This window comes from Arachis stenosperma, chromosome 7, assembly GCF_014773155.1.
Source record: "Arachis stenosperma cultivar V10309 chromosome 7, arast.V10309.gnm1.PFL2, whole genome shotgun sequence".
NCBI classification, from domain to species: domain Eukaryota; kingdom Viridiplantae; phylum Streptophyta; class Magnoliopsida; order Fabales; family Fabaceae; genus Arachis; species Arachis stenosperma.
In genome coordinates, this window is record NC_080383.1 from 13,664,500 (window position 1) to 13,692,000 (window position 27,501).

Below are 27,501 nucleotides of genomic sequence, written 5' to 3' on the forward strand. Positions count from 1 at the left end.
TCACTTATTGTTATTTGTGCTTATTGAAAGTCATTTTTAATTTAAATTATCAAACATAAAAGATAATTTTTATAAAGTAATTTTTATAAGCTACTTTTGAAATGTACAAATTTTATCAAATTAAGCGTAATGTTAGTTTTAGTGATTTATTTGAGTAAAAAGAATTATTTTTATAAAAAAATAAATAATTTTTTTAAAAAGAATTATATATTATTTAGAAAATAGAATTAAAATATGCTTTTAATATTTGAAATTTTTTCAAAAAAATTTATTTAAATATAAAATAAATTTTTTCTATTAATTTTTTTAAAATATAAATTTTTTAACCTGGTGATTGTATCTTCTCCCTTATAAATTTCTGTCTTCAGATCTTTTCATACTTAATTAGAAAGATATTTTATTAATATAAGATAACATATGATATCTTTTTAAGTTCAATTAGAAGATATAATATTAAATTTAAAAGAAAAAGTCTAGGGAGCCAATGGCCTAAGCGTACAATGTGTACAATGGAGGTTTAAGAAGTATTAGAGATATGACCATTAGTGTTACATTGTCCTGTCAGGTTATGCTTTTGGGATGAGTGGTTTCAGATATGGTATTAGAGTTCTAGATTCGAAAGGTCAAGAGTTCGATCCTTGGTGAACCCCAAAATTAGTTTAATTTTTTATTGAGATGTTTATTATCCTTGGTATCCGGATGGTTATCCTTGGTATCGGATGGTTATTCTAGCTAGTATGGTGATGTTCATTTTATTCATGGACCAAAAATTTAGCCCATTGTACACATTGTACACTTAAGCCATTGGCTCCCTAGCACTACCCAATTTAAAATATGATTTAATTATTTTTTGATGATATGATATTAAAAATTGACACATTTAACTTTAGTTTATGTCAACCAAAAAAAATAATTTTTATCTTAGATTTTTTTGAAAAATTAAAATAAAAAGATAACATAATTATTTTGAACCGAAACATCTCAGGCAAAATCAAAATGAACATAAATTGTCATATTTTAATATTTTTATTTTTTTAATTAGTAGATACTTTCATCCAATATATAAACTCTACTACCGCATTATTAAACCACTTACTTCAATAATCTTCTTAATTCTTTAATTATTTGTTTCTTTCTTTTTTAATCTTGAATATGGCTTCAACAAATTTGCCTTCAGGTGCAAGCAAGAAGTTTAAACCTACAGATGAAGAACTCATTCAAGATTTTCTCCGTAACAAAATCAATGAAAGGCCTTTACCAAACTATGAAACCATTCTTAAAGGTGAATTGTTTGCTATGGAGAAGAATCTATGGAAAATTTGGGAAGAACACGTTGAAAATTCTTATGACGGGAAGGACCTCTATTTATTCACTACACTGAAGAGGAAGTTCTCGACTAACAGCTTGAGAATGGTTCGCACCATCGGATTGGGTTCTTGGGAAGGTGAAGAGGTCAGAAAAGAGATTATGACCAATAAAACTAACCAGTGCATTGGAATGAGGAAATGATATCGCTTTGAGAAAAGTGGTACTAGCCATGATGGTGGATGGATCTTGCATCAATATAGCATTGATTCTTCTTTGTTACCAAATCCTTCCAATGTAAGTATCATAATTTTGTGCATATTCTTTAACCAGAGGTTTCGAATTTGAATCAAAAGAACCAGTACAAACTAAATTTTTGTTGGACTGTATTGTATAACGTTTTGATAATAGATTAGGTTCAATTGCTGATGGACATAGAGTTGTAAAAGTGTTCTGTCTAACAAAAAAAAAATCGTCTTTATTTTATTTTAATCTTCTCATTATTTCTGTTTCTATTTAAGAAAGAAAATCAACCTAGGTGACGGTTACATTATGCTTAGTTTCTCAATGACACAACCTTGGAAATTTATTTTGGGTTGATATATATAATGACTGCTACATTATTTATGTCTTGCTCCAATTCCAATTAAACAAAGATTAATGTATTTATATATTTTTCTTGCAGATGAATAATTATGTTTTATGCAGAATTAGAAAGAATAACATTAAACCTCGTCAAAAGAGAAGAAACCTCTAGCTCCCGAAACTGTGGCTACTATACTTCCAGTAAGTATTGATTTGATTGATGTGTTTAGTTTTTTCTAACTATAAGGAAAAAGTTTAATTTTGATTTTAAGCTTACTAAATTAATAGTAGTTTATAGCTTATTGAGTAGTGTTTATGTGTCTTCAAGTTTCAATTTAATGTCTCATACACACTCTTTCTTTTCAATAATAATAGTGGTGCATTTGAATACGACTGAGTGTTGTTGAAATAACAAATTTAGAAATTATATTTTTATTTATTTGAATACAATATTTCTAATTAGTTTGAGGATTATAAAGTGTATATGATTTGATTATAACTCTTTTTATAATTTGAAAATACTGCTTCTATTAAAAAGTCTGTTCGAATTTTATTATATATAAAGTAAGTTTTTTTGAATACTTTGATTTTGATTATTTAAATCCATATTTGCGTATCTTACTATCTACATATTTATAATTAATGGCTCTTTTATTTAAATGGAGCAAAGATGTTTTAATTTATAATTACAGCTTCTCTTGTTTCTCTTGTTTGTAAGACTAAATAAATAAAAGATTTTGGTTTTAAAAGAATATAGGCGAATAAAGTAATTCGAGTAACTAAATAAAATAATTAAAGATTTAATAATTGATTTAAGAACTACAGCTTATTTTCTGGTAGACTTTACTTATTTACTTTAATTTAGAAACCAACTTGATTTGCATATATATTGGACGAAAGTCAAATAATAATTATTCTTTAACAAAAAAAAAATTTCTGTTTTACAACAAATGTCACATTCATCATAGTATTCGTATTGTAAGCATTATTCTGTATTTTTTTTTCTTCTTCCAATTGAAATTGTGTATGAAAATTATTAAATTTTTAGATTAAAGTAAATCTAAATTTATGATGCTAGTTTGGATATTTAATTTAACTTGGTTTCCTACCTTATTTTCTATAACCATATACTAGTTACATATCTGAATCACACAAATGATGAACGTGCAATTTTTGTTTTATGTTTTTTTTCTTCATTATTATTATTATTATTATTATTATTATTATTATTATTATTATTATTATTATTATTATTATGCATCTATATTTTTAATAGAATCTATAGGTCAAGTTCTTGATATTATTATTGTGTTCTTGATATTAGAATGCCATTGATTATGCTAGGATAGTAGAATTTGTTAAACAATCAGAAAATAGAGATGACAGGATGGAGATTTAAAATGAATCAGTAAACCAATCAGACAATAATGGAGATGAAAATATTGATGAGATTCAGAGAGAACTAACAAATCAATTAGAGAATAATAATGGAGATGAAAAGATTGATGAGATTCAGAGAGAACTAACAAATCAATTAGAGAATAATAAGGATGAAATAAAGGTTGAGACTTTGGTTACTACTATTGGAATTGAGGCAAACTGTGACGAAATGGAAGATGGTGATGATGATGAAGATCACAATGATATGACATAACCAGAGTTTTTTGCAATGCAATTGATAAAAGTTAACAAAGATTGGTTCATCCCAAACGATGATGTCCCCCTAATTCCAAATAAATTTCACAATGACACATTAAAGAGGTTTAAAAAAGTTTGTGATCAACAATATCTAATTTTTATTTTTTTTATTTATTTTTAGTTTTAATTTTGTACAGACTTTTGTTTTGGTCCGATAGATTTATATATTAATTTTTGAGTGAATTAAGAACTACTTATTAATGTAGTTAATTTATTTAACTTTGTTCTAGATAATCTGAGGGTGCTTTTTCTGCAATTTAACATTTATATGGAAGACATAGTATATGCATCATGCCTATTAATTAATGGGGTTTATTCTTGGGCTACTCCCAAAAAAAATTCAAGAATGACTTTTGATGTTTGGACCTTAGAGAATTGATTATTTAAATGAAACTAGTGTATAACCCGGGCTACGCCCGGGCCAAACACTATTCCATTATAAAATTTATTCATATTTATTTATTGGTATTAATAATTACTATTTTTAATTTTAAAAGGTATTTATATATAAAAATTTATTATACAGTGTATAAAATTATTTTATTCTATATTCTTAGAGAACAAAATAATTTTATTATTTTTTTAGTTCATATTAAAAAAAATTTTTAAATATAAAAACTATTATGTTTGTGTTTAAATATGTTTCAAAAAAAATAAAATTTTAATAAAATTAGTTTATATTCTAATAACACAAACAATAAATGCTAACTAAATGATATTTATTTATACTATTAGTCTCTAGTGTATAACTTGTGCTACTCGTAAATCATATATTTAATTTATTTTATTATATTTATGTATAATTTTTTTATAAAAAGATTGATATATATTTATTGAAAAAATTAATTTACTTAGTATATATAGAAAAATTAAATTATTAACCTCTTTTGTTATATTGATATTTAATTTAGTTAATAATTTTATTCAAATGCTTTAAAATATATTGTAACTAAATTTTAAAAAATAGATAAATTAACTATTATGAAAAGGTAAAATTAACTATTATAAAAGAGGTTAATATTTTAATATTAAATAATTATATTAATTAAAATAAAACACATAAAAAATATTATTTGTATACTAAACACTTTTGACACTTTTATAAAAATATAAAAATAATTAATTAATCACAAATTTAATAACAAAATCTTTGTATAATTGTTAAGAAAATACAAATGTTAAAATAGTATTTATTATAAAAGATATAGATATAACAAGAATAACAAAATTTAATTACTGAATATGTTATTTTTAGATATCTATTACTAATAAATTCATAAATATATCATATTTTTCATTATAATATTTTTTACCACCAAAATTTTGAATAAATTAAAAAATATTTAATTTATTATTTTTCATGATAGTAAATAAGATAGTAAATTTTATTTATTTGTTTAATTATTCAGTAGAAAATTTTTATATAATATCTAAAGATAGAAAGACAAAAACACTACCTATAAAAATAATAGTAATATAAATCATGGTCATCACATACTCAAATCTTAAAATTTAAAAAATTTAAAACAAAAAATAATTAGATATGAGATCAAATATCATTTTGTCATTATATAAGAAGGATTTTTATTATTAACAACAAAAAATATTAATTATAAAAAATAGTGAAGCAGTGAAAAACAAATAATTTTGATGCGATCCAATCTTCACATGTTTTTTGGATCTCTGCCTATTTGATAGTTGATAATTTTTATTAACATTTAAATTTTGCTTATTATATATATAATTTGTTACAAGTTTTTTCGTATTCATGAGTTACAATGATTTCTTAAGTATTTTGTGAGTTAAATGATACTTAATTATTTATTTTATTAACCTAAAGGAGTATTTATTTCTTATTTATTTCTTTTAAAATAAAATCTTAAAATTCTATCTTTTAAAACCAATTTATACTACATCAGACAAACTTTAATAATTTGTACCATCTTAAATAAAATATTTATATTAAAAAATTATTTGATTAAATGTTGTTTAGATTAAAAAATATTTTAAAAAAATATCTGTTAAAATCCGTTTCATTAATTTTTTTTATTTTTTAGATAAATTAGACATTATTATATGCATTAATATGTTACTTAACTATCGTAACTTAGATCCAATGTGAATAATCTTTGTTATTTAGGCATATTCTTGTACATAAGTTAAATATGATTTTAATGTTGTCACTTACACACAAAATTTTAACACTAAATATCCTTAAAATCTGTAATTATAAAATATATTTTTGTAATATTTAAACCATAAAAATAATATCTATTTTTTAAATATATCATTTTATTGTAAAAAATAAATTTAAAAGGGAATACAAAAAAATATATAAATTATATCCTATTAATAAATTTCACTTCAATGTGATTTTAACTAACATTATTAACACAAATTATATGACAATAAAATTTTTTAATCATAATTAATTTTATAAAATCACATTTATACTAACATGTATTGTCTATCTTAAAATACTTTTATATATAAATTATTGCATAAGGTCATTGACCTCTCTGTAAAGCAATTAGAGAATGAAATATTAAATAAAAATAAATTCCGACTCAAAAAGAAAAAATTATTTTTAAATAATTAAATTTCTATTCAACTTGTACTTTAAATTTGAAATAAAAAACATCTTCTTGAAAAATAAAAACACTATGATAAAAGGGGTAAGTATAGTTTTGATCCCTAAAATTTTTCATAAGAATCGAAATCGTCCCTCATCTAATTTTCGATTTAGAATCGTCCTTAACGTTTTTTTCGTATTAAAATCGTCATTTTTAATAAATTTTTTTATGTTATTCCTACACTACCCCTATTACTATTTTAATAATAAAAGTTAAAAAATTAAAAAAAAAGAAAACGCGTGTTAGGGGGTAAGAAAACGCGTTTGGGGGGGGGGGGGGAGGAAGAAAAGGGTATACGAAGGGGGAGGGGGAGGGGGGAGGGGGACGGCGCCGGCGAGCCTCCATCGTCGCCGCCGTGACCTCCTTGTCGCTGCCGCTTCCTCTAGAACTCTGATGAAGATGACGATGAAGGGGGAACGGAAGCCGCCGTCTCGCCGCTGCAGCCGCTGCCTCTCTCCTGTCCAGATCAACCGCGATCCTCTCCCCTCCTTCTCTTCTTCCCTGTCTCGAATCTCCTCGAACCAGAACTCACCGCCGGCGAGCCTCTCCTGCTTCACCATGGCGTAGCAACGTGGAGCCTCCCCTGCTTCACCACCACGCAGCAACGTGGAGCCTGATCTGTTTCACCACCACCAGCGAGCCTCCCTGCTTTTCCTCCCTCAATCCCTGTCGCAGAAGGAATCAGAGCCACCACTACCTGTTACCCTCCCTCCAGCCCCTTGATTCTGAGTTAGTTTAGCTGGATTTTAATTTTCTGTTAGTTGATTTTAGGTTATTGAATTGCTGAAAGTTGTTGCTGAATTGTTGTTCTTGTTGTTGAATTAGCTTAGGTTATTGAATTTTTGTTAATGGTTAATTGTATACAAGATCCATGGTTGTTTTTGTTCTTCTGCATCTGTTTGTTGTTGTTTCATTATTTTTTGCTTCTACTGTTCTTCCGCTTCTGGTTGAGCTTGTTGTTATCTATTGTTGTTATTCAATGTTGTTCTTCTGCGTTTGTGCATTTGCTTCTGGTTAATGTTGAGGAAGAAGATGGGTATTGAGGAAGAGTTCTGGGTTTGTTTTTCTTAGTTTAAGTTCTGGATCTGAGCTTTGGGTTTCGATAAGGATAACAATGATGATGTTGATTTTTGAGTTTTGGTTGGTGTGATGCAGATGGTGATGGAATGGCAGTGGATGGGGGGTGGGGGTGGGGGTGGAGTGGGGGTGGTGGTGGTGTTGGGGTTGGTGGTGGTGTTGGTGCTGGTTGTGGCGGTGGTGTTGGTGTTGGTGTTAGTGGTAGTGGTGGTGGAGGAGGTAATTGTATTGGTAGTGGTGAGGGTATTTTTGTCCAAAAAAATTAAAAGGACAATTTTAATACGAAAAAAAACGTTAAGGACGATTCTAAATCGAAAATTAGATGAGAGACGATTTCGATTCTGGCGAAAAACTTTAGGGACCAAAATTATACTTACCCCATGATAAAACTATTTCTTTGATAACTTGCACGATATGATACAACTCTACAAATTTACGTATATTTCTTTTAAGATAAAAAACTCTTTAATTAAATATAATTAACATAGATGCTATTTACACAAAATGTTTACTGATAAACTTTTACCGGCAGTTAGAATCAAATGTAGATTTATTATTTTGATTAACTACCTTTAGCCAAGATGCCAAATAATCATAGTTCAAATTATTATCTATTCAGTATCTGAGATGAGAAGTAAAGTATAAAAAAGAACAAATGGATAATGGTTAAAAGCAGGAGATAAATACAAATACCCGTATCTAAGGACACGATTTCTTATTACATATCTTAACACAAATATATGTTTTTAAATTATTTCCATGCTTTTTTTTATAAGTTCAATTTACCAAAACTAAAAAGAAGTTAATAAGATCAGTTCCACAAAATATATCCAACGACAAATTGATACAAAAAGATAACCTAAACTAAGAAAAAAAAAAGACAGTTACATCAATTGTTCTAGAAAAACTATCCATAAACAAATAATCACTCGAATACCGCATTAAGACCCTGCAAACAAATAATCACAGATTTGCAGCCTCAAAATCATCATCTAATCACTATAGACCGACCGACTCACCGACCCCCTACCAGCATACATACTTGATGCCCATTTTTTTTCAAATCTGAATCTCTTCCAATTTCTTTTGTAATGATGAACCTCCTTAAGGATCTCTTTAATTTTCATATCTTGATTTCTAAAAAATACTATTATTTTCTATGCCTTTTACTAATTAAAGCCACCATATAATATATTGTGCCTTTTAATATTTGGTGTATATTATGGAGGATGAAAAGAAAAATAATAGCTTAAAAAACACTACCTTTTCAATTAATATAGTTAATTAAATTAATACTATAAAAATAAAAAATAAATGCAATACTAACCTCTTTTGAAGCAAAAATGGACATCCTCCAAAATCTAAGCCTTTTTTACCAAACAGATACATCAAAACGTAGCTAGCAAACAAATGAATAAAAACATTAAAGTTAATTTTAATTCACAATATTTCAAGTGTATGTTAAAATTATAAAATAGTAATTTAAGTACTAATAAAAGCATTTTTATTGAAGAGTGTAGATAAAAAAAATGATGTGACTTGAGAATAATAAATTCTTCTTCTTTCAACAAAAATGAAACATACATATGCTAAATAGAAAAATATTCTTAGATTCAATCAATTAGTAAACCAAAATTCTTTCATTTCTTTTTTTTTTTTTAATTTTGTTATAACTTAAAAGCTTTAATTCTGAAATTACTTTATTTGGGAAGAGTCTTGTTCTTTTCATATATCAATTCTTCTAACCCAATTATATATTTTAAAGAAAAAAAAGGTTAAAATTGATAAATGGGACATAAATTGTTAAAAATGCTCATTCAAAAATTTTGATAGTGGGACATGGATTGTTGAAATTTCTCATTCAGTATTTTTTTATTAATGCTATGTAGTTACAGAGAATTCTATGCATCGTATATATTTCAATTAATACTATTTTTAGTAAAGGAACAAAATCTAGTTGTACTTGCTGGTATACCATCAGTCGAACATATTAACTAAATGGCATCCTAAAAGTTCTTTTATCTTTTAATTGAAAATTTTAAAAATTCTTTCCCTCCATTAATAAGTAGGACACAACTATAACCCGTTAACCACAATTATTAGGAGGCTAAGGTAACATAACCATATAACGCTAGATCTCAAATGAAAAAATAAGTCTTAGATACTATTGGCTAATATAGCAAGCAGTATTGATACCTACCAATTTGATTGGAAATATTGCAAGCCCCCTGCCTCTTCATTGAGGCTACTTTTGCTCTCTAAAATCTCAATGAGATCCTTAAGAACACTAAACTCCAGTGACGTGGAATTTGCATCATGGAATCTGCAAATAAAATTAGTAATATAAATATCTCTGTTAGTATCAAACACCAAAATGCAAATATAAAATAGTAAAGTAAACTACAAATTGATCTTCCAAGAAATATAAAATCAGTGACCAAACAGCCAATTTATAAATTTCTTATGCCATCTCAAGTAGTAAACTACAAATTGATCTTCCATCTAGATATAATTAGTATCAAACAGAAGATACAAATTCTGATCCCATGAAAAAAGGCTACAATATACACTAACTAACCCAACAGCAAAAAAAATTATGGTGGCAAATATTCAGTAGAAGGCATTTTTGTTTAAAGGAAAACACATGTTCTATATGGGTTAGTGCAAAAGAAATTCTCTTTCATAAATCTATTTTATCTCAGTTTTTTAATTTATGAGCAAAAAATTGTTCACGCTAAAATAGAACATGATAAATACTTGATCACACTAAAATAAAATAGTAGAAATATCACATAATATTTTTCAGTATCTCTTACAAAATTGAGATGCTGTGACAAGCTTAATGACAAAGGGAGCACAATTTAAAAAACTGGTGACAGACTAACTCATGATATGAAAAACTTCACATAAGTTGTACCTTTCACACCATCAACTATTTTTATAAGTCTTTCTTCTAATTATTATAGCTACAAAAACAAAACATGTCCTAAATTACTAATTAAAAAGATTTTACAATTGTATTCAAATTGCATTATCCAATTATAATTAGAAGAAAGACTTGTTGAAGGTACAACATATTGCAGCTTAATGCATTGCAATATATTTGGGGTGACTATCAAGGGCTTCAAGTTGATCAAGTGCTTCAAGTTGATGAACACCGAGTATAGCTGCACAAAACTCATCAAAATCCATCCTTCTATATTGCAATGCATTAAGCTGTAACCCAAATTCATTTTAATCAGCGAGCACTATTGGTGCAAATGCTATTTATATAATGTATGAAGGTATTGGTACAGTTAAATCATAGAACTTACTGATCCAAAAAAGTCAATAATGTGTGACTCCATAGCATTTGTTGCGTTTTTTATCGAGGCCTGACCATGTCAAATTTGTGAGATGGCAAACACAATCATCTTAACCAAGTATATAAAAAGAATTTGAAACAAAACTAACCGCTTTGATGTTTTTTAGGCTAATAGTTCCATTTTTGTTTGGCTCCAAAAGTGTAAACTCCTCCTTTAAATAAAGCAGTTCGTCTACAGTTAATGGCTTAGAGACTTAGACAATGCCTGTGTTGGTGCCCATCAAAATAATATTCTGCTTAGTTATTGAGAATCTTAATGTATAGTGGGATCATTTAAAAGCAGAAAGAACAATAAATAACAAAGAAAAGCAGTACCTAAAAATGCAATGCTTCAGCCACCTTTAATATTGGCAGCCGGTGTCCTGTCTGGTGCATCTGGCAGCTGTTTTTCATTACATTCAAGTTCAGAGTCAGTCATGAGCAGCATGAAAGAAAAAGGATACTACTTCACTGTTGCACAATATCTTTAAGTGTGCTTTCTTCTTTTTTCAATTTTGAAAGCTTAGCCTCATCCTTAGCCAGAGCTGATTTAGCTTTTTCAATTTATTCCCTCCAAAGCTTGACACCATCTCTGAAGAAGGGCAAAGTGTGCAAGGTTAGGACTAGGACTTTCTACAGGTCGAAAATACACATTCTCTATCTTCTCTGTCAGTTACTGCTTCCATCACCAGTGAATTCCTCCTACTTCTTCACTAGTGATATGTCTAGGTATTTTGAACCACAAATTGATTTGTGTATACTCCACAACTGCCTCAATCACAGAGGGAAAGAGAGAAAGAGAGAGATAAAAGAAATCAAGTAATGATCTGATTTTTAAAAAATGCCTTTAAACGTTACACAAGTACACAACTAACCTCAAATGGATAACTCTGCAGAATGCCGATTGATAGGTAAATGGACACAGTTCTACGGATCCAACAGCGGCGGTGGCATCCATCACCACTGTCGCCTCATTTCTCTTCTTTTCTCTATCGATCTGGCATCCTTCTCTGTGACCGTCCCTGTCGTCGCCACCCTCTTCTCCTTCTCCCATCGTTCTTTGTTTCTTCACCGTTGTTTTCTTCTTCTCTTCTCTGCGACATCGAAAGAGGAAGTCTTTCCCTCATATGGTGCCAACTACTCCCCCTTTCAAAACTTGCAGCGCGCTCTCTCATGTCTTCTCTTCTTGTTAACAATAAAAATGCAGCTGCAAGTCCTGGAATAAAACCATTTCCAATTTGAATTTGAATCAAAATCCCGTCCAATTACTTGTTTATTTGAGAACTGCCAGGTGCCCAACTTTAAGAGCAAATACTCTATTTCAGTCTTGAATTTTTGTCGAGTCTTTGTTTTATTCTTGAATTTCCAACTGCAATAAATTAGACATACTGTTTTTGACTATACACATGCATATTTGTGTCACTATAATAATTTTAAGCATCAACTGTATTTTTAAAACAAACAAATAAAAAACAAAAATAATGAGCACCAAAAAAGGAAACATTATTAATTAGATGGCATCCTAAACAAAATGATGTAACTATAGCAGCATTTCTCACACAATTCATATATGAACTCCATATGTCCACAGCATGGAATGATTTAAAATTGAGGCTGATAATTCAATCATTTCCATTTAGAGATAGAAAAGAATAGCATATTTCCAACTGAACTTCTCTAGTACTGATTATATCAAAGGTTCACAATTTAATTTAGTATTGAAAGAAAGATCTTTAGTTGTAGTTGAGAAAGAAAGAATATGAAGTTTATCTCCTAAAGCAGCAAAATGAAAATCATTATGGTCACTTCCAAAATCTTCAATGGCAGTAGTGAATACCACGTCCCTTTCATATATGCCTCCTAATCCTTTTCTGAAAACTTGAAAAAATATCAATATTTAATCAGAGAATAAATTTATAAAATATCAATAAATTTGATCATTTGGAGTTTGGACACTAATTAATACTTCATTTATTCGTTTTTTATCACTTTGCATTAAGAATCTTAGAATCACTAATGAAGAGATACAATTAGAATAATTTTCGATACTTTTATAAATTAAAAGCATAATGATACTTCAACAATAAATTAAAAGCATAATTCTTTCCCATGACATGTGAAGAGTACAATTAGACTATCAATTTGCAGACCAAGCACATACATAGAGAAAAAGACCAATATCCCATGGAAAACGAAGACATTCCAATTTCATTATACATGCATATTAAGGAGAAGCTACCAGAAATACCTCTTCCATGGTAGTGGCAATATTAAGTCTCTGTGCAATTCACTGAGAACAATTTCAGCAGCTTGATCAGCATCATTTGGATTTTCAATAGCCACCGCCTTAAGTGTTCTGTTATGAACAAAAATTCTTTAAAATGATGGGCCAGAGTGTTCATTTTGGAATCTTGAAAGAGACATACTTACATGTTGGTCGCATGCACAGATTAATGCACACAAAAATACTTAGCAATTTGGCAATCATAGGCTAAAAGAACTCTTTCAAGCTTGTTTTCATGTAAATGGAAACAACCAATGTTAGTTTCTGAAAATTTGGAAGGGAACCAATCACAGTGTTAAACAATTAATATCAGAAATTGTTCAGGTGAAATTAGTAGTCTTTTGTAAGGATTTTGAGGTGAAAATCTCAACATATAAAGCTACTCATTTATCTAAAAACATGCGGTTACTGTCTGTTTAACATGCATATAGAATGTCCATCACTTAATAATATTTCTTTTTTTTTTAATTAGTTAATTATTTAATTATTTGAATGTAAATTCAATCCACAATAGAAAATTTGCAGCTAGAATACAGTATAAATAACACCAGATCACAGAGTAGCAATTATTATACTTAAAATCCAACAATAGATTACCATAATTCAATTATATTTTCAAATTTTAAAGGTAAAGAGCAATACCTGGGGGAATATATCTTGCAAGCAAGCTCCTATACACCGAATTGAAACCAATTATCAACGAAAATTATCTATAAAGTTTATTTAAAAAAAAAAAGTGGGTTAAACATAATGAAGAGGAGAATCATTTTAATAACGATAATAGAATCATGTGATCATAAAATTACAGATAGAGATACACAAAATACACAAAAAATAAGTGGTCAAAACCCCAATGATTGCAAGATTACAGTACACAATTTATTCAAATCATCAATGTGCAAAATTCACTCATAAATCCTAAAAAAATCTCTTCCTCGCAAAAAACGACCATGCAGATAAAAAATGTAGAACACAGAATAAAAAGAGCATATTTTTCCCATAAATTGAGAAGTTCTTTTATCTTTTAATTGAAAATCTTAAAAGTTCTTTCCCTCCATCAATAAGTAGGACACAACTATAACCTGTTAACCACAATTATTAGGAAGCTAAGGTAACATAACCATATGATGCTAGATCTACAGTTTATAATTTAACCAACCAATAAAGCAAGCAAACAACATAACCATATGCAACGGTCTCAGCAACAAAAACAACAATTAAATTAAAACGAAAAGATAAAATGAAGCAAATCAGCTTAAACAGATCAAAATAAAATTTTAGGTGAATTTCAAAACAGTGCATTATATCCCATCAGCATAAGAAATTAGAAAAAGATATAGATGTACTTCTCTAATGACTTGCCTCTGCTTTGATCTGACCTAAACCCAAAACCACACACACAAAACAAACTAAAAGAAGGGAAACAAATGTTTTGAAATAAAAACAGAAGAAGATTAGGGTATATTGTGTTAATTTAAAATCTATTTTAATCTCTTAAAATTAATATCAATTTGTTATTTGACTTTTAATCAAATATTTAATTTAAAATGTAAGATAATATAATTAATTTTTTATTCATAAAACTTAAAATATTAAATTCTAAAATCTTAATTATTTAAACTAAATCATATAAAATCATTATTCTTTTATAACTACTAAGCTTTATAATTTATATATAGAAAAATATCCAATAATTATAGAATTAAGTAGAATTTTTATTTTAATTATCAAAATTTGATTTAATTGTTTTTAATAAAATAATTTCTGAAAATAAAATCTTTAATAAATAAATAAATTTAGAATCGACTCATAAATAAATAGAGTCTTTACATAATTCGAATTCAATAAATTCAATTTATATAGAAATGTAAATGGAAACGATTTTGAATTTGGGAGATTCAGGTAATTTTTTAGTAGCTTTGGTTTATCAACGTAAATTGTCCTAAAATATATGAGTATTTTTTAAAGTATCTAAGGTTGAATTTTTCAAAAATGACTTGTACTTATCAAAATTAAAAAATCTAATATAATCTCATATATTAATTGATATCCAAAATTAATTCTTACTAATGTTTATTATAATATTTTTAAATCCTAAGTATTTTACCAAACAAACTACCACTTATTGTTATTTGTGCTTGTTGAAAGTCATTTTTAATTTAAATTATCAAACATAAAAGATAATTTTATAAAGTAATTTTTATAAGCTACTTTTGAAATGTAAAAATTTTATCAAATAAAGCATAAGTGTTAGTTTTAGTGATTTATTTAGTAAAAAATTATTTTATAAAAAATAAATAATTTTTTTGAAAAAAATTATATTATTTAGGAAATAGAATTAAAATATGCTTTTAAGATTTTAAATTTTTTAAAAAAATTTATCTAAACATAAAATAATTTTTGTCTATTAATTTTTTTAACCAGGTGATTGTATCTTTTCCCTTATGAATTTCTGTCTTCATATCTTTTCATAGTTAATTAGAAAGATATTTTAATATAAGATAACATATAATATCTTTTTAAGTTCAATTAGAAGATATAATATTAAATTTAAAATATAATTTAATTATTTTTGATGATATGATATTAAAAATTGACACATTTAACTATAGTTGATGTCAACTAAACAGAGTAATTTTTATCTTAGATTTTTTTTTTTGAAAAATTAAAATAAAAAGATAACATAATTATTTTGAACCGAAACAAATTCAGGCAAAATCAAATCGAACATAAATTGTCATATTTCAATCTTTTTATTTTTTCAATCAGTCCAATATATAAACTCTACTACCGCATTATTAAACCACTTCAATAATCTTCTTAATTCTTTAATTATTTGTTTCTTTCTTTTTAATCTTGAATATGACTTCAACAAATTTGCCTTCAGGTGCAAGCAAGAAGTTCAAACCTACAGATGAAGAACTCATTCAAGATTTTCTCCGTAACAAAATCAATGGGAGGCCTCTACCAAACTATGGAACCATTCTTGAAGGTGAATTGTTTGGTACGGAGAAGAATCCATGGGAAATTTGGGAAGAAAACGTTGAAAATTCTTATGACGGGAAGGACCTCTATTTCTTCACTAGTCTGAAGAGGAAGTTCTCGACTAACAGCTTGAGAATGGTTCGCACCATCGGGTTGGGTTGTTGGGAAGGGGAAGACATCGGAAAAGAGATTATGGCCAATAAAACTAACCAGCGCATTGGAATGAGGAAACGATATCGCTTTGAGAAGAGTGGTACTAGCCATGATGGTGGATGGATCTTGCATCAATATAGCATTGATTCTTCTTTGTTATCAAATCCTTCCAATGTAAGTATCATAATTTTGTGTATATTCTTTAACCAGTGTAACAGCCCTAGGAATCCAAGACAAAGCAAAACTATAATTGAATTAAAACAAGAATATGAGAACTGTAGCAATGACAAAACAGAACGTGCAAATGGATCAAGCCCAAGGAAAAGATCAGACCAGTACCAGGATAATAGAATCAGAACCAGCAACAGCCTCGACGTTGGCTTCCAGCAGCGGCAACGCCTTCACCAGTGACTCCAATTGAGACAAACCCCAACAAACAATAAGGGTATTTTACAGAGCAATAAGGGTTCAGAGATGGTGGTTCTCATAGCTAGGGCTTAACTGACTCACCATTAATGATGGCAGCGATCGGTGGCGGCAGAGGAATGGTCTCTCCTCTGTGCGTCACTCTCTCTCACACGTCTCGTCCTCCTTCTCTGCCACAACATCAACAAAACCTCCTCTCCCCTACTCCGTTCTTCCCAGCTATGGTGGCGGCTCCCCTCAAAGGCGGCAGCGGCGGTGCTCAGCATTGGCGGCGACGACTCCAGCGCGGCGACAAGACACGGACGACGGGCTTGCAGCGAGCGCGATGGGCTCCTGCTCCCTTCCTCACCGTAGCGCTTCCTTCCTCTCTGAACCGTATCGATGGCAGCACAGCAGCCCGACGGTGGCGGCGGCGTGGCGGCGCGATGATTCGGTGGTGGCGCGACGGCTCGGTCTCCCTCTTCTCCCCTGCGACGCAACTCACTTCTCCCTCAGACCTCTCTTCCTCTCCTTTTCTTCCCCGACACAACCCTCTCTTCCTCTCTTCTCCCTCGATAACCCTTTCTCCCTTCTCTGTCTTTCTTTCTTTTCTTTTTCTTTTTTTTTTCTTTCTTCAAGCTTCCCCTGTTTTCCCCCTTTCTATTTTTTTCCTTTTCCTTCGTTGGGTATCGGGTGGTTAGGTTAGGGTTAATTGTTTTGGGGTGTAAAATTATTAATAAAATAATAAAATAAAGTAATAATGTAAAACTAAATTAAATATAAAGTAAATATTTTGAAATATTATTTAATTACTAATTTGAAATTTATTTTTGAATAAATATTAATTTAAGAAAAATTGATGATAATTAGATTAATTATCTTTTATTTATGAAATAATGTTAAAAATTTATATATTAAATTAACGCATATAAAATATTCATTATTTTTCAATTATAAGAATTCTAAATAGTAAATAAGAGTTTACTAAATTTTTTATATAAAAATATCTAAAATGTAATCTTAAATAAATATAATATATCATAATAATTTATTAATAACTTTCAAAAATTTAGAGGTCTTACAACTAGAGGTTTCGAATTTGAATCAAAAGAACCAGTACAAACTAAATTCTTGTTGGACTATGTTTGGTAACGTTTCCATGATAGATTAAAGGTTCAATTGCTGATGGACATAGAGTTGTAAAAGTGTGTTCTGTCTAAAAACAAAAAAATTTCGTCTTTATTTTATTTTAATCTTCTCATTATTTCTGTTTCTATTTAAGAAACAAAATCAAAACACAACCTAAGTGACCCCTACATTATGTTTAGTTTCTCAATGACACAACTTTAGATAATTTTTTTAGGTTGATATATACAATGACTGTTACATTATTTCTGTCTTGCTCCAATTCCAATTAAACAAAGATTAATGTATTTATATATTTTTCTTGCAGATGAATAATTATGTTTTATGCAGATTTAGAAAGAATAACATTAAACCTCGTCAAAAGAGAAGGAAACCTGTGGCTCCTGAAACTGTGGCTACTGTAATACCGGTAAGTATTGATTTAATTTTTGTGTTTAATTTTTTCTAACTATAACGAAAAAGTTCAATTTTGATTTTAAGCTTACTAAATTAATAGTAGTTTATAGCTTATTGAGTTGTGTTTATATGTCTTCAACTTTCAATTTAACGTCTCATACACACTCTTTCTTTTCAATAATAATAGTGGTGCCTTTGAATACGACTAAGTGTTGTTGAAATAACAAATTTAGAAATTACATTTTTATTTATTTGAACACAACATTTCTAATTAGTTTGAGGATTACAAAGTGTATATGATTTGATTCTAACTCTTTTTATAATTTAAAAATACTGTTATTAAAAAGTCTGTTTGAATTTTATTATATATAAAGTAAGTTTTTTTAAATTTTTTGGTTTTGATTATTTAAATCCATATTTGCGTATCTTACTATCTACATATTTATAATAAATGGCTCTTTTATTTAAATGGAGCAAAGATGTTTTAATTTATAATTACAACTTCTCTTGTTTGCAAGACTAAATAAATAAAAGATTTTGATTTTGAAAGAATATAGGCGAATAAAGTACTTCGAGTAATTAAAAAAATAATTAAAGATTCAGTAATTGATTTAAGAACTACAACTTATTTTCTGATAGACCTTACTTATTTACTTTAATTTAGAAACCAACTTGATTTGCATATATATTGGGCAAAAGTCAAATAATAATTATTCTTTAACAAAAAAAAAATTCCCTTTTACAACAAATGTCACATTCATCATAGTATTCATATTATAAGCATTATTTTGTATTTTTTTTCTTCTTTCAATTGAAATTGTGTATGAAAATTTTTAAATTTTTAGATTAAAGTAAATCTGAATTTATGATGCTAGTTTGGATATTTAATTTAACTTGGTTTCCTACCTTATTTTCTATAACCATATACTAGTTACATATGAATCACACAAATGGTGAGCATGCAGTTTTTCTTTTATGTTTTTATTATTATTATTATTATTATTATTATTATTATTATTATTATTATTATTATTATTATTAATAGAATCTATAGGTCAAGTTCTTGATATTATTATTGTATTTTTGATATTAGAATGCCAATGATTATGTTGGGATAGTAGAATTTGTTAAACAATCAGAGAATGGAGATGAAAGGATGGAGATTCAAAATAAATCAGCAAACCAATCACGCAATAATGGAGATAAAAAGATTGATGAGATTCAGAGAAAACTAACAAATCAATTAGAGAATAATAATGGAGATGAAAAGATTGATGAGTTTCAGAAAGAACTAACAAATCAATTAGAGAATAATAAGGATGAAATAAAGGTTGATGCTTTGGTTACTACTATTGGAATTGAGGCAAACTGTGACGAAATGAAAGATGGTGATGATGATGAAGATCACAAGGATAAGACATGGCCAGAGTTTTTTGCAATGCAATTGATAGAAGTTAACAAAGATTGGTTCATCCCAAACGATGATGTCCCCCTAATTCCAAATAAATTTCACAATGACACGTTAAAGAGGTTTAAAAAAGTTTTGTGATTAACTATATCTAATTTTTGTTTTTCTTTTTTATTTATTTTTAGTTAATTAAATATATTCGGGTTCAATTTTGTACAGACTTTTGTTTTAGGCCGATAGATTTATGTATTAATTTTTTAGTGAATTAAAAACTACTTATTAATGTAGTTAATTTGTTTTTTTTGGTCAGGTGGATTGGATAGCCCCCAATCCTATGCATTATAGTTAATTTGTTTAACTTTTTTCTAGATAAACTGAGGGTGCTTTTTCTGCAATTTAACATTTCTTTCAAAGATGTAGTATATGCATCATGCCTGCTAATTAATGGGGTTTATTCTTGGCTACTCCCAAAAAAAAAATTCAAAAATGACTTTTGATGTTTGGACCTTAGAGAATTGATTGTTTAAATGAAATTAGTGTAAAACTTGGGTTATGCCCGGGTCAAACACTATTCCATTATAAAATTTATTGATATCTATTTATTGGTATTAATAATTATTATTTTTAATTTAAAAAAGTTTTTATATATAAAAAATTATTATATAGTGTATAAAATTATTTTATTCTATATTTTTAAAGAACAAAATAATTTTATTATTTTTTTAGTTCATATTAAAAAATTTTATTTAAATATAAAAACTATTATGTTTGTGTTTAAATATGTTACTATTGTACCATTCAAAAATTTTTTTTAATAAAATTAGTTTATATTCTAATCACACAAACAATAAATACTAACTAAATGATATTTATTTATATTATTAGTCTCTAGTGTATAAGTTGTGCTACTTGTAAATCATATATTTAATTTATTTTATTATATTTATGTATAATTTTTTTATAAAAAGATTGATATATATTTATTGAAAAAATTAATTTACTTAGTATATATAGAAAATTTAAATTATTAACCTCTTTTGTTATATTAATATTTAATTTAGTTAATAATTTTTTTCAAATGCTTTAAAATACATTGTAACTAAATTTTAAAAAATAGATAAATTAACTATTATGAAAAAGTAAAATTAACTATTATAAAAGAGTTTAATATTTTAATATTAAATAATTATATTAATTAAAATACAAAATACATAAAAAAATACTGTTTGTATATTAAACATTTTTGACACCTTTATAAAAATAATTAATTAATCACAAATTTAATAACAAAATCTTTGTACAATTGTTAAAAAAATACAAATGTTAAAATAGTATTTATTATAAAAGATATAGATATAGCAAGAATAACAAAACTTAATTATTGAATATGTTATTTTTAGATATCTATTACTAATAAATTCATTAATATATCATATCTTTCATTATAATATTTTTTACCACCAAAATTTTGAATAAAATAAAAAATATTTAATTTATTATTTTTCATGATAGTAAATAAGATAGTAAATTTTATTTATTTATTTAATTATTCAGTAGAGGATTTTTATATAATATCTAAAGATAGAAAGACAAAAATACTATCTATAAAAATAGTAGTAATATAAATTATGGTCATCACATACTTAAATCTTAAAATTTAAAGAATTAAAAACCTAAATAATTAAATATGAGATCAAATATCATTTTGTCATTATATAAGAAGGATTTTTATTATTAACAACAAAAAAATATTAATTATAAAAAAATAGTGAAGCAGTGAAAATAAATAATTTTAATGCGATCCAATCTTCACATGTTTTTCGGATCTCTGCCTATTTGATAGTTGATCATTTTTATTAACATTTAAATTTTACTTATTATATATATAATTTGTTACAAATTTTTTCGTATTCTTGAGTTACAACGATTTCTTAAGTCATTTGTGAGTTAAATGATACTTAATTATTTATTTTATCAACCTAAAGGAGTATTTATTTCTTATTTATTTCTTTTAAAATAAAATCTTAAAATTCTATCTTTTAAAACCAATTTATACTACATCAAACAAACTTTTATAATTTGTACCATCTTAAATAAAATATTTATATTAAAAAATTATTTGAATAAATGTTGTTTAAATTAAAAAATATTTTAAAAAAATGTCTGTTAAAATTCGTTTCATTGATTTTTTTTATTTTTTAGATGAATTAGACATTATTATATGCATTAATATGTTACTTAACTATCATAACTTAGATCCATTGTGAATAATCTTTGTTATTTAGGCATATTTTTGTACATAAGTTAAATATGATTTCAATATTGCCACTTACATACAAAATTTTAACACTAAATATTCTTAAAATCTGTAATTATAAATTATATTTTTGTAATATTTAAACCATAAAAATAATATCTATTTTTAAATATATCATTTTATTGTACAAAATAAATTTAAAAGGAAATACAAAAAATATATAAATTATATCCTATTAATAAATTTCACTTTAATGTCATTTTAACTAACATTATTAACACAAATTATATGACAATAAATTTTTTTAATCATAATTAAATTTATAAAATCACATTTATACCAACATGTATTGTCTATCTTAAAATACTTTTATATATGAATTATTTAAATATGAATTATTGCATAAGGTCATTGACCTCTCTGTAAAACAATTAGAGGATGAAATATTAAATAAATATAAATACCGACTCAAAAGGAAAAAATTATTTTTTTATAATTAAATTTCTATTCAATTTGTACTTAAAAGTTGAAATAAGAAACATCTTTTTGAAAAATAAAAACACTATGATAAAACTATTTCTTTAATAACTTGCACGATATTTTTTTTTTGTGACTGAATATAACACAAAGAAAAAAGACCTAAGAAAAAGAGTAGTACTCCTCTCTAATAATAATGTCTAAATTATTAGGAGGTAGTAACCACTCTAGATAGATACACCTGCTTGTTTAAAGCAGTAGTCTTAGCCATTAAATCAGCCGCTCTGTTTGCTGTGCACTGGATGAGCACTAAAGTAGCGGTCCAATTGTGCTGGAGCATCTCTTTGATTTTGTCAAGCAGATCAGAGTTATTCATAATTATACTGGTTGTGCCTTGCAAAACAAGAAGAAACGCATCAAAATTATCAGTTTCACATATGACCTATTTGCACTCGCAATCCCAAGCCATAACAAGCCCTCTCCAAATAGCATGAAGCTCTCAACAGAGAACACTAGAAAGAGGTATACTGGCAGAAAAACTTTTTATCCAAATTCCCATGCTGTCTCTAATATTATATCCAAAGTCAGCTAACTGCTCATTTTCAAAAACGCTTGCATCGCAGTTCATTTTATAGACATTCGTTGGAGGTAGTTCCCAGTTATATTTTAAAGAAAAAGGAATAATATGTTTTTGGTTGATAACAACATTAGAGAAATCTCGAGCAGCTTGTTTAACTAAGTGAATAATTTTCTCCTTACTCCATGAATCATCTTGGTGGAAGATGTTATTGTTCCTATCCCTCCAAATCCACCAAAAGGCCGCTGCAAAGAGAAACTCATTTTTGTTGAGGTTAGAACGAATCCAAGACACAAAATTCAAACTAGAGTCCTCAGTGGTCATTCCCAAATTTAAGATAATCCAAATCTATTGAGCTTTTTGGCAAGTCCTAAAGCAGTGGTTAATATTCTCTAGAGCAAGATAACATCTCTGACAAAAATCAAAAGTAGCAAGACCTCTTTGAAACCGGTAACTAGTTGTGGGAACTCCGTTGTTGAGGCAAAGCCAGAGCAGATACTTTATCTTCTCCGGTATTCTCAAGCGCCAAAGCCAAAGCCAATTTTCATTATCATTCCAGCCAAATTTCTTCTTCAATAGCCATTCATACCCGCTTTTAGTCGAGTAGGTGAGAGTATTTGAGTTTGTCCAAAACCAACCTGTTTTATCTCCTGCCTGCTTGATAGGATCAAAGAGTATTAAATCAAGTTTAACTTCTTCCGGAATCATTGTGCAAAGAATATCCCACCGCCAATGCCTATGGTGCCAGACATCTTCTAACTTCAAGTGAGAATCAGAAATGTGCACAAAAAGAACTAAAAGAGCTAGCGTTCCACATGGTCGCCAAACATGATACCAAAAGGATTGAGACATCCTGCCTGTACACCAATCAAAACCATCACGAAGCTTTTCTATTGTCTTATAAATCGTTCGCCAAGTGCTTGAAACATTATTAGAAAAATTGGGTGAAAAGCAAGAACTCCCAGATAAATATTTTGCCAACATAATTCTTACCCAAAGCTTATCTTTATTATGCAATAATTGCCAAACAAGCTTTCCGAGTAAAGCAAAATTTACACATTGCGTATCTCTAATTCCCAAGCCTCCATATTTTCTTGGAGTGACAACTTTACTCCACTTGACCAAATTTAAGCAACGCTCTCCCACCTTTCCCTTCCATAAGAATTGTCTAAGCACAGAATCAATCTTTTGACAAGCCGACGTAATAGTCACTTGCATCTGATAAATAGGAAGAGAAGAAGCAACAGATTTAATTAAGCAAAGCCTGCCTGCTCTATTGAGGAGCCGACCTTTCCAACTAGCCAGCCTATTCTTGATATTCTCTAAAGAGTCCGAAAAAATAGATCTAGCAGCTCGAGAATGATTAAGATTCACCCCCAAGTATTTGTCTAGGTCACTAGTAAAAGGAATATTAGAAATACCAGACAACATTTCCTTCCTTCTATTAGAGATATTTCTAGAACAAATAGCTTTAGATTTTTCAATGTTAACATTCGTACCTGAAACTTTACAGAACAACTTCAAGGTGTGCACAACATTCTGAACTTGATTTTTCTTCGCTTTACAAAAAAGGAGTAGGTCATCTGCAAACATCAAGTGAGAAACTCTAGGTCCCCCTCTAGAAACAGCCACACCATCCCAAATACCCTCGTCAACTTGTTTGAAAATGAAGCACGCCAATTTCTCCATACAAAAAACAAATAAATACGGAGAAATTGGATCTCCTTGCCTGAGCCCTCTGCGAGGTTGGAAGCTGTCCAATCTATTCCCATTCTAAAGGATGAAAAGATTTGAGGCCTGAATCCAATTCATTACAAGCCGAATAATTAGAGAAGGAAAGCCAAAATATAATATGATACAACTCTACAAATGTACGTATACTTCTTTTAAAATAAAAAACTCTTTAATTAAATATAATTAACATAGATGCCATTTAAACAAAATGCTTACTGATGTACTTTTACTGGCAGTTAGCATCAAATGTAGATTTATTATTTTGATTAGCTACTTTTAGCCAAAATACCAAATAATCATAGTTCAAATTATTATCTATTCAGTAACTAAGATGAGAAGTAAAGTATAAAAAATAACAAATGGATAACGGTTAAAAGCAGAAAGACAAATATAAATGCTCGTATCTGAGGAGACGGTTTCTTATTACATATATTAACACAAATATATGTTTTTAAATTATTTCCATGCTTTTTTTATAAGTTTAATTTACCAAAACTAAAAGGAAGTAAATAAGATCAGTTCCACAAAATACATCCAACGACAAATTGATACAAAAAGATAACCTAAACTAAGAGAACAAAAAAAAAGACAGTTACATCAATTGTTCTAGAAAAACTATCCATAAACAGATAATCACTCGAGCACTGCATTAAGACCCTGCAAACAATCACAGATTTGAACTATTACTCATTGGCTTTTAAAAATGACTTGTACTTATCAAAATTAAAAAATCTAATATAATCTTATATATTAATTAATATCTAAAATTAATTCTTATTAATGTCTATTATAATATTTTTAAATTTTAATTATTTTACCAAACGCACTATCACTTATTGTTATTTGTGCTTATTGAAAGTCATTTTTAATTTAAATTATCAAACATAAAAGATAATTTTTATAAAGTAATTTTTATAAGTTACTTTTGAAATGTACAAATTTTATCAAATTAAGCGTAATGTTAGTTTTAGTGATTTATTTGAGTAAAAAGAATTATTTTTTATAAAAAAATAAATAATTTTTTTAAAAAGAATTATATTATTTAGAAAATAGAATTAAAATATGCTTTTAATATTTGAAATTTTTTTTAAAAAAATTATTTAAATATAAAATAATTTTTTTATTAATTTTTTTAAAATATAAATTTTTTAACCAGGTGATTGTATCTTCTCCCTTATAAATTTCTCTCTTCAGATCTTTTCATACTTAATTAAAAAGATATTTTATTAATATAAGATAACATATGATATCTTTTTAAGTTCAATTAGAAGATATAATATTAAATTTAAAATATGATTTAATTATTTTTTGATGATATGATATTAAAAATTGACACATTTAACTTTAGTTTATGTCAACCAAAAAAAGTAATTTTTATCTTAGATTTTTTTTTGAAAAATTAAAATAAAAAGATAACATAATTATTTTGAACCGAAACATCCCAGGCAAAATCAAAATGAACATAAATTGTCATATTTCAATATTTTTATTTTTTCAATCAGTAGATACTTTCATCCAATATATAAACTCTACTACCGCATTATTAAACCACTTACTTCAATAATCTTCTTAATTCTTTAATTATTTGTTTCTCTCTTTTTTAATCTTGAATATGGCTTCAACAAATTTGCCTTCAGGTGCAAGCAAGAAGTTTAAACCTACAGATGAAGAACTCATTCAAGATTTTCTCCGTAACAAAATCAATGAAAGGCCTTTACCAAACTATGAAACCATTCTTGAAGGTGAATTGTTTGGTACGGAGAAGAATCTATGAAAAATTTGAGAAGAACACGTTGAAAATTCTTATGACGGGAAGGACCTCTATTTCTTCACTACACTGAAGAGGAAGTTCTCGACTAACAGCTTGAGAATGGTTCGCACCATCGGGTTGGGTTCTTGGGAAGGTGAAGAGGTCAGAAAAGAGATTATGGCCAATAAAACTAACCAGTGCATTGGAATGAGGAAATGATATCGCTTTGAGAAAAGTGGTACTAGTCATGATGTTGGATGGATCTTGCATCAATATAGCATTGATTCTTCTTTGTTACCAAATCCTTCCAATGTAAGTATCATAATTTTGTGCATATTCTTTAACCAGAGGTTTCGAATTTGAATCAAAAGAACCAGTACAAACTAAATTTTTGTTGGACTGTATTGTATAACGTTTTGATAATAGATTAAAAGTTCAATTGCTGATGGACATAGAGTTGTAAAAGTGTTCTGTCTAACAAAAAAAATTCGTCTTTATTTTATTTTAATCTTCTCATTATTTCTGTTTCTATTTAAGAAACAAAATCAAAACACAACCTAGGTGACGGCTACATTATGCTTAGTTTCTCAATGACACAACCTTGGAAATTTATTTTGGGTTGATATATATAATGACTGCTACATTATTTATGTCTTGCTCCAATTCCAATTAAACAAAGATTAATGTATTTATATATTTTTCTTGCAGATGAATAGTTATGTTTTATGCAGAATTAGAAAGAATAACATTAAATCTCGTCAAAAGAGAAGAAACCTCTAGCTCCCGAAACTGTGGCTACTATAATACCAGTCAGTATTGATTTGATTGATGTGTTTAGTTTTTTCTAACTATAAGGAAAAAGTTTAATTTTGATTTTAAGCTTACTCAATTAATAGTAGTTTATAGCTTATTGAGTTGTGTTTATGTGTCTTCAAGTTTCAATTTAACGTCTCATACACACTCTTTCTTTTCAATAATAATAGTGGTGCCTTTGAATACGACTGAGTGTTGTTGAAATAATAAATTTAAAAATTATATTTTTATTTATTTGAATACAATATTTTTAATTAGTTTGAGGATTATAAAGTGTATATGATTTGATTATAACTCTTTTTATAATTTGAAAATACTGCTTCTATTAAAAAGTCTGTTTGAATTTTATTATATATAAAGTAAGTTTTTTCGAATACTTTGATTTTGATTATTTAAATCCATATTTGCATATCTTACTATCTACATATTTATAATTAATGGCTCTTTTATTTAAATGGAACAAAGATGTTTTAAT

At 27.5% G+C, this 27,501-nt stretch overlaps 2 protein-coding genes across 30 annotated transcripts; one reads left to right on the forward strand and one right to left on the reverse strand.

The window, feature by feature from the left end:
• Positions 1–7,996: 7,996 nt before the first annotated feature.
• On the reverse strand, positions 7,997–17,132 carry LOC130941081 (uncharacterized). Of its 29 annotated transcripts, none has more exons than XR_009070537.1 (12): positions 16,403–17,128; positions 15,834–16,283; positions 13,568–13,635; positions 13,072–13,151; positions 12,890–12,997; positions 11,517–11,857; positions 10,978–11,409; positions 10,752–10,867; positions 10,613–10,672; positions 9,499–9,621; positions 8,626–8,697; positions 7,997–8,247 (listed from the first exon to the last, which is right to left on the reverse strand). XR_009070537.1 is itself a non-coding variant. In XM_057869468.1 (5 exons), exons 2-5 carry the CDS (start codon positions 16,193–16,195, stop codon positions 12,329–12,331), a joined length of 396 nt encoding a protein of 131 aa, XP_057725451.1. In that variant the 5' UTR covers positions 16,196–16,283; positions 16,403–17,129; the 3' UTR covers positions 12,038–12,328. The 29 variants fall into 29 exon arrangements, 2 of the variants coding, with proteins under 2 accessions (XP_057725451.1, XP_057725452.1); XR_009070531.1 differs by having other exon boundaries at positions 11,517–12,010; XR_009070530.1 differs by having other exon boundaries at positions 11,517–12,010; positions 13,072–13,189.
• Positions 17,133–17,921: 789 nt separating this feature from the next.
• Positions 17,922–19,559, forward strand: LOC130939428 (uncharacterized). Its single transcript, XM_057867532.1, has 2 exons — positions 17,922–18,023; positions 19,104–19,559. The coding sequence occupies exons 1-2, from the start codon at positions 17,922–17,924 to the stop codon at positions 19,557–19,559; spliced, it is 558 nt and encodes a 185-aa protein (XP_057723515.1).
• The last annotated feature ends 7,942 nt before the right edge of the window (positions 19,560–27,501 follow it).

Bases quoted from the DNA above. Each gene is read 5' to 3' on its own strand.
- LOC130939428 (XM_057867532.1), top strand. From the start codon at position 17,922: ATGAATAATTATGTTTTATGCAGATTTAGAAAGAATAACATTAAACCT. The intron at 18,024-19,103 runs GTAAGTATTGAT...TTTTGATATTAG, and splicing joins CTGTGGCTACTGTAATACCG to AATGCCAATGATTATGTTGG.
- LOC130941081 (XM_057869468.1), bottom strand. From the start codon at position 16,195: ATGCAAGATCCATCCACCATCATGGCTAGTACCACTCTTCTCAAAGCG. The intron at 13,597-16,120 runs GTTAGTTTTATT...TTCGGTGTATAG, and splicing joins TTCCTCATTCCAATGCGCTG to GAGCTTGCTTGCAAGATATA. The intron at 12,513-12,889 runs GTATTTCTGGTA...TCAAGTTTTCAG, and splicing joins TTGCCACTACCATGGAAGAG to AAAAGGATTAGGAGGCATAT.